Source organism: Curcuma longa, chromosome 8 (assembly GCF_044706935.1).
Source record: "Curcuma longa cultivar G26 ecotype Majalengka, Jawa Barat chromosome 8, ITB_CL_G26_1.1, whole genome shotgun sequence".
In the NCBI taxonomy this organism is placed as follows: Eukaryota; Viridiplantae; Streptophyta; class Magnoliopsida; order Zingiberales; family Zingiberaceae; genus Curcuma; species Curcuma longa.
In genome coordinates this window covers 6,161,024-6,169,577 of record NC_133868.1, presented here as the reverse complement: position 1 = coordinate 6,169,577, position 8,554 = coordinate 6,161,024, and the positions used below count along the sequence as shown (strand labels likewise).

At 36.3% G+C, this 8,554-nt stretch overlaps 1 protein-coding gene across 1 annotated transcript; it reads left to right on the top strand.

Moving 5' to 3' along the window:
- Positions 1–383: 383 nt before the first annotated feature.
- Positions 384–7,124, top strand: LOC141833612 (cycloeucalenol cycloisomerase-like). Its single transcript, XM_074721094.1, is given in 9 exon segments — positions 384–515; positions 597–746; positions 1,249–1,332; positions 2,499–2,540; positions 3,149–3,259; positions 4,588–4,779; positions 5,742–5,839; positions 6,707–6,878; positions 6,880–7,124. Coding segments are annotated over 8 exon segments (876 nt in total). The 5' UTR covers positions 384–515; positions 597–608; the 3' UTR covers positions 6,919–7,124.
- The last annotated feature ends 1,430 nt before the right edge of the window (positions 7,125–8,554 follow it).

Genomic DNA, 8,554 nt, shown 5'->3' with positions numbered 1-8,554 from the left:
TATTATTCATTTTTTATAATTTTGAAAGTTACCAAAATTTTTTCCTTCACTTCTTTCTCTTCTTTAAATGACATCCTATATTCTAAAAATATTTTACAATGAGCTTAAAATTACTAAATACTTACGCTTAAAGCTATTTTAATATTAATAAAACTATCCAAATATTAGTTAAAATTATTATAATTTAATTAAAACTGTTATAGCTTAACTAAAATTGATCAAATATATTGAAAAAATTTTAATCAAAATTACTATAAGTAAATAGTTACTAAAATCAAATTACTTCCAAAAAAAATTTTCATCAAAGTTGGTACAATAACAATTTTAATTTTAATTTTAGCGGTTCGTAGTCGGTGCGCGCCCAGCATGACGGTAATGTTACCGCTCCCACTGCTCCCTTTGGTGCGTGTGACAGCGGGGCGAGCGGAGTCGTACCGGCGCCGCGCCGCATCTGACCTCAGCCTGTTGCGGCGACGCTCCCTTGCGCGGCGATCGGACGGACGGCAGATAGTTAGGTGAGCACACCACGCCTCGCTTTCCCGTAGCTCGTCCTGTGGCAGCGATGGTTCTCATGGTTTCCGCCGCCGTTGATGCAGGCTCGGCGGTGAATGGCGTTCGGGCGCTCTGACAACCTCTGGCTGGCTTCGAATCCGAGCAAGAGATGGGGGGAAGCGTTTTTTTTACTCTACACACCTTTCTGGCTCACCCTATCCCTCGGGATCGTCGTCCCCTATAAGCTTTACGAGGTCCGTTTCTTGTTCTTCTTGTTCGGGGTGGCACGATGTCCTTAGGTTATGTTTTGCAAGTGTTTTACATTGAATGATTTGGGATTGTGTTGGGATTTTTGTTCTCCACTTTTCATGTGAATCATGGCTTTCAACTTTTCTTCTTGTTTGGTTGCTGGCTTGTTAATGGATTAGGTTGGTCTTTCAACTAGAAATTGTTTCCTTTCCCCTTCAGAGATGGTTCAAGTTTCATCTATCATTGTTTTTCCCCTACTACTAGTAGATCGTTTAGTATTTCGTGCGGTGAAGATGGGGGTTGGTGATAAAAGACCGTCATCACAAAACTTGTACGATATGGTATCTCTTTACTTAAAATATTTTCTTACAACGTGACTAAATAAATGGCCCTATCCAAGAACTTGTACGATATGGTATTTCTGTACTTAAAAGATGTCGTGGAATTTGATGCTATCTTGTTGTGAAAATTCTTGAGAAATTGTAATAAGATGGGCATTGTTGACAGAGATTCACAGAATTGGAGTATCTGATTCTCGGGCTGGTCTCGGCTACCCCAGCATTTTTTGTACCACTTCTGATCGTGGGGAAGGTCTGTACTTGGAACTCAAACTAAATGATGTTACTATTTTCAGTACATTGCTTATCCTGTTTCTCTGAGCAGTTATTCTTTCTCCGATTACCTGTTCATAGACCTTACTAAATTTATTCTATTTTTAGTTGACTGCAAGTTTATTTATATGATATTGTTGATGTTTCTGCACACTAATTGCTATGGAACAAGCATGTTCCTAACAATCTATTTGTCATACTTTGGTCAGGAATATAAAGGAGGGAACAGAATGTTAACTTTGCAACTTCAAGTTTTAAAATTTGTTAGATTCAAATTCTGCCTATATGTTGAATATCTCAGCTGTGTAACTCAACTGAAGACACAACTAATACTATGTAATGCTGAGTGACAAATATATACAAGGCATTTCAGGATTTGAATACTTCTTTTTTACAGAACAATCAGGTGATTTGCTTATTCATGTATCTGTCAAATTGATATCCATAAACTACCAGTGGTCCTGCTGCTGGTTGACAGATGATTGTTAGGCATCCCGCATAAGTTTTGATGGATAATTTATTGGACTGCCTTTGCAGTGATGCCCATATTTTTTCTATTAAGCGAATACTATCTTTTTCCCATTGCTTAGTTTGGTGTTCAATTTTGAAGATCTTGTCTCGTACAGAGATACAATACCTTTTTAGTTTACCCATAGCATCATCTGACCTTGGTTCTTTCTTCTTCAAATGTTTTGAATGTGTTATATGGCAATAACCTCTTTTTGTATAATGTGCTTTCAACTGTAAATGTAAAGAATGACAAGACAAACTAACAGTGGAAGAAAGTTCCTTGAAATACAATACAATAAGCATGATTTTAAGAATGGAAGGAATTCAGGAAATAAGTACGAGTGCACAGGGATCAGACAAAGTGGTCTGTTTAAGGAAGATATTGGCTTGGCAAAGGGGGGGGGGGGGGGGGGGGGGGGGGTATTATATGGCTAAAAAAGATAAGAGACGTAGGTATTATGGTCCATGTTAATATTCGACCGTCCGAACACCATTTACTCTTTTCTAACCATATTAGATTGACTGCAGCTTCTAGGCGCAAGTCCATGTTAGACTGTTGCTTAATCAAGTGTTTGATGCTGAAAAGGGAAATCAGTAAAGGCAGTGTATAATTCAAGTTGAAAATGTTTCTTGCAGGCAGACAGTGGAAAATGCTGGAAAGACCGGTACTGGGTGAAGGTATTCTTACTTCTATAGATCCCTAGCAAGTATTGTCACTATATAAAAATCCATTACCCATCCAAGTGCAACCACACGATATGATAATTTTGCTAGATGTCACTATAAAAATCACTTGATAGATTCTGCTTTAGTTTTTTTCTTTTTTTATAACTTTTTATTTTAACTATTATGAAAATCAAAACTAAATTCCTTGGCACAAGAAGTTGCATTATCAATTCCGTCTCATTATTATCCTTCAATCAATGATTATTGTGGCCACTTATATTGATGATTACTGTCAATATAAGTATCTTTTTACATGACGTCTTATGCAGTTTTATGTTATTCTACAAAGAGATAAACATACAAACTTGAAGCTTGCAGTCTTCAGGTCGAATTGGAGACATCAAGTTAATATCGGAAAAAAAATCTCCCTAATTCATAAGGACTTGATGGTACTCGCGAGGCATCAGAGAAATGAATGACTTCTATATGCATTACTTAGTGTCAAAGATACACTGGAATTCAGTTTGTAGCATATTTCTTAAAATGTTCAGCTTTATTTAATACTGCCATAATTTTTTTTAGAATGACTTCATGTTAAATTAATGACTTCTTTGCTTCAGGCAAATCTGTGGATTGTGATTTTTAGTTATGTTGGAAACTACTTCTGGACTCATTATTTCTTCACAGTACTTGGAGCATCATACACTTTTCCTTCATGGAGAATGAACAATGTAAGCAAGCAGACTAACTGATGCTAATTTTTGACTTGTTTTCCTTTTATTTGGGCTTTAGATCAAATCTAATTACACAAACTCTACATGTTATAATAGAGGTCTGCTTACTTTGTTTTATTTTCTGTAAAGTGGCTATAACAAAGTCTTGAGCTGAAAATAGATTCAGATTTTAACTCCATTTTGACACATCAGGTGTTTAATTTTTTTTTTTTTAATCTGCTGCAAATGACAGCCACATGACTAAAAATCATCCTCCTTTATGTGTATTTTTAGGCACCCTATACAGATTACAACTTTAGATTCACCCCCCCCCCCCCCCCCCCCCCCCCCCCCCCCTCCCCAATTTGTGATGAAAAGATGGTAGTCTTCACTTATAGATATCTTTAAAAGTTTTTGATGGGAACTCTAACCAAATTAATGTGTTTTGCATTGTTTCTTGGTTCTTCCCTATGAGTTCCAATCTTCCATTGTTTAGTGTTCTTCTTAGCACTGATGCGGAGAGGTATTTCCTTTAGATAGAAAACAATTGATGTTTCACTGAATTTAAACTAGATAAATCTCATGCAAAATATTTGGTTCTTATGCTTAAATTCATCAAAACTGCAGAAGGGAGGCATCTTCTCTATGCTGACCGTTACAAATATGTGATGCTTAAAGGATAGTTAAACCTTTTGCAACTCTCTCTCCTGATCTTATTTTAATAAGGTTAAGAGAAATAGCTGATATTTGACACGATACAATATCAATTACCTTGGTTTTATATAACGTGAGCAACAACTATCTTATAGATTTTGTTTGTTCATATGACTAAAGATGATACGCTGATCGTCTCCTTAGATATGCACACATCTTGTTTGCATACTGTTCCTATTTAGTGATACAATCTTCTCAAAATCTGTGCTTTAGAACTGGATTGGACTGGCTGGTTGAAGTGGTTAAACCAGTAACCAGACGCTTCAGCATAGGAGTGGTAGAAGTATTAGGTTAAAAGGATTATTGGTGTTGTAGATTTAAACTTGTAGTGGCATTTTAATTTAGAAGGTTATCTTGATATTGTGTATTTAGTGTGAAATTGCAATTATTTGCAAACGTGCCTATCAAAGTTAAAATATATCTTGACATACATTCGTTATCTACAGTACTTTTTTTTAAAATTTACTATTTTAGATTTCTGACAGTGTTGAGGTAATTTTTATATTTTGTCATTACCACAATGTATCATTCATATGCTTGCTGGTGCGTGGTTGTCCACTAGGTTTATAGGAAGATTATGGTCTTAAATTGGTTATTCTTTTTGGTATAACAATTTATTTCTGGTGTTGCAGGTCCCACATGTTACTTTCCTTCTCACTCATTCTTGTTTCCTGTTTTACCACATGGCATCCAATATAACACTTCGCAGACTGCGCCATTTCCTCGCAGATTTACCACAATCGATTCAACTAGCCAGTGAAGCTGCATGGATTTTAGCTCTTTCTTATTTTATTGCTTATCTGGAGACTTTAGCCATTGCAAATGTATGTGGTAGCTTGTGCCAGTATCTTTGATGATTTCTCACCATCGTCTACTTTATCTCTTTCATTTACTTTTAATAATTATTTAATAATCTATAAAAACAACTGAGGGAAAATATTTATAGAAATAAGACAATGTTATGGTTAATTTCAATCTCTACATATCTTGCCTGGTTAGGAGAGCCAAGCACAGTAAGATTAGTTCAATGAAATTATATGAAACTATGATAACAAACCACTGCTTAAACACTGTAAACAGTTTATTCAGGTGAAAATGCACTATCTAGACATATTCACAGAATATATGGAAGGCTTAAACTTTTGCAAAGAATACACACACACACAACCTTTTGAAGCCATCAGTTCCTTTATCTAATCATCACATCTAGATACTACATATTGCTAATGTTAATGGCATATGCAGTAACAGAAAAAGCTGGTGACAGAAACAGGCAGGGAAGTCAGAGGAATAATGGGAGTAGATGGGGGTAGAGGGAGAAAGGTGAATAGTTTGTTTCTCTAAGTTCCCTTTGAAGAAAAGTCCTCTAGTTATTTTTAAATTGTTACTAACATGAATTCATCTTATGGGACCTTAAAAGGAGTATGATCAAAACTTAGAAATTCCATAATGAATACAGCAACAAGACATGTTAATCCCAACTATTTGATGACGGGTAGATTCCATTATGAACACATTACTCAGAATTTATAGCAAGAGTACTATAAGGTTCCATTAAAGTAAGAGCTTAGTTGCGTTCATAATATGAAACCAAGTGTTACAAACCTTGAAAGGTTCAGTACATCTGTTGTTCTAGAAAGAAATATAACTGTACTAACCTTCCCCTAGCAGTTTAAAGATTATAAATTTTGTCCACTTGATCATGGTGTTTATCTAACATTCAATTAATTCCTTTGCAGTACACTTGTATCCTTATATGACCTTATATAATCTACATGTTTTGCAGTTCCCGTACTATGAGTTTGTTGATCGGGAATCGATGTACAAAATAGGATCATTGTTCTATGCAATTTATTTCCTAGTGAGCTTCCCTATGTTTGCGAGGTAAGAAGCTTATGTAATAGAAATACTCAATATGAATTTCATTTGGAGCTTGGTTCAATAAACGAGAGTGCTTTCATCCAGCAAATAGTAATGCTGCATAGAACTTTGGTGGCTTCTTTTTAAATTTACCTGCCGGCCTTTTCTTGTTCATTACTGTGAATATGGTAGCTTGCTTGATCTGTTATTCATTATCACTGGAGTAAAATACTCGTGCAGTCTTTTTCTTTTTCCAATGAAAGATTTTATGACCTATTACCATTTGATTCCCTATGTGATGGTATTGTAATAAGAATTTAGTATTTATCATACCTTCAATTTTGCTGCACTACCTCAGAACATTCCTAGTGAATTTGCAACTGATTTCAAATCAGGCATCTGTCAGATAGATCACGAGTGGATTTTAATAGTTTTATTTAAAGATTCTGTTGGCTTCTCTGCTTGGCTACTATTCAACGATAATAAATGGTTTCTGACACTATCCTTGATTGCATGTTTCTACTTTCTAGGCCCTATATTTCCTAAAGATAATAATATTCCATTTAGATATAAATGATTCAAACAATTATGGAACTCTCAGATGATTGCCTTGCCTGGATTCTTACTGCTGATTCAACATTTAATTGGAACGTTTTGTCAAAAGAATGGAGGCTGTAGTTTCTGAAGCCCATAATTTTGTCACTGACAAAGATTTGGCCACTGAATTCTTCCTTCTGCTATGACAATGACAAGAAAGTAAATCGTTATTGCTGGAGAGTGTTTCCTTATATGATAACTGCCATCTCATTAAATAAATAGTAGCGCAGACTGCTATGCATAATCGTTGCTGCTTATTAATTAAATAATCTCAAACCTCTTAATCTTTCTCAGGGTAGATGAGAAGGATGATCAACAATGGGACCTTCCAAGGGTGGCTGTAGATGCACTTGGTGCGGCGATGCTTGTGACTATAATACTCGATCTATGGCGCATTTTTCTTGGACCCATAGTTCCGATTCCAGAATCGCGGCAATGCAGTCAACCAGGGCTTGTATGGTTCAACCAACATGCCTGAAGGCACCATCCAGAATCCTAGTATATGATTTGGACCAGTCCGCCAACACTGCAACTTTAGTCATTGGCAGTCTGTGCTTGGTAACTAGACATTTAAATCTTCCTGTTTGCATCTTCCAGTTGTGTTCCTTTCCTATTTTGCTCGGGATGAATAACCAGGCATTCCAAAATGCTGAACTTGGCATGCTAAAATGCAATCTGGGATAGGAGAACGCTAAGTTGTTTTTTCCGACAAGTAATTTGAATGCACTTCCAACATTTTTGCTGAAACTTTCATCTAAGTTAATTTATACATACAAATATTAAACTTTATATGAATTAAAAAAATTCTTGAGATTAATAAATTCTCACAGCATGTTTCCTAAAAGGTACGTTATTGTGAGAAAAATTCATTTTTGTCAATTCTTAATGCATTTTTTAGAAGGTACATCCATTGGTAAAATGATAAAAAGGAAAATAGGAAAGTAGAAAAATCATTCAGTCAATAATATATATATATTGTAGAGATATTTAAAAAATGATAATCCCAGTAGCCACATTTCTAGAGGTGGTCGGTTCAGTCCCACGGAAGTTTTCCACCGAGAATCAATCAGTCAATAATATATATATTTAAATATATATTGTAAATATTTAATTATTCTAAATGATTCATTCAACAAAGTAAAAGAGATAATATGATTAAAAGTTGGATAAAAAGACGTTAATTAATGATGGAAAAATTTCAATAATTTTTTTTTAGAAAAATAAATCGTTGATGCGTCGACTATAAATATACCGCAGACCATGAGACCAGTGAGTAGCACCACTTGCCAACTGGGCAGCGTCTCGATCGACGCTCCGCCGCCGCCATCGAAAGCGGCGAGGAAGTGGAGACAACTGACAAGGGTGTTGAGACTACGAACTCCTGAGGGAAGATGGAGATCGAGCCTGGCGACGGCTGCGTTTCGCGGAGCCTGCTGCAGTAGGCGCCGATTCCAGGAGATCACGCTTAATCGGCAGATCGACGACAAGAATGAGATCTTGGAGATTGAAAGGAGTCCTCGGGATAAGGCGGATCGGGAAGCGCGAGAGCTGCGGCTATGGAGAAGGCGATGCTCAGTAGTGTAGATGATTTCTTTGAGGCTACTATTTCTACTTCATCCGGTGCTATGTAATTCATCATTTAATACGGTTTGACTTTCTGTGACAACTTGTTGCAGTTCTTGAAGTTGGAGATGGTTTCTTTGAGGCTATTTCTACATCTGGACGCAGTTCCTGAGGTTGCAGATGGTTTCCTCAGTCTTGAGGTTGGCGATGATTTCTTTGAGGCTGTTTCTGCTTCTTGACGCGGTTCTTGTGGCTAGACGACATGGTTTCTTAGAGTTTTTTTTTTTTCGAGATAGGAGTTGCATGATTTACTATCCTAAACACCTGGATAATGACAATTCCGTTGTACAAGGGGGGAATGTAGACATTATTTGTTACATTCTGCTCTGACCAAAATGTTCGAGGATTGAAAGCTCTAAAGAGAGAAACTTACGATCATGATTAAGAACGCCTCAAAGGTACTGAAAGATGAATTTTATACTGAGGTTGCTCGTTTGATTTAGTGTCAGTGGAATTTGGAACAGTAACCTTGTTGTTTAACCTGGCTGTTCAGTACAAGTTCCGTGACTAGAAACACGA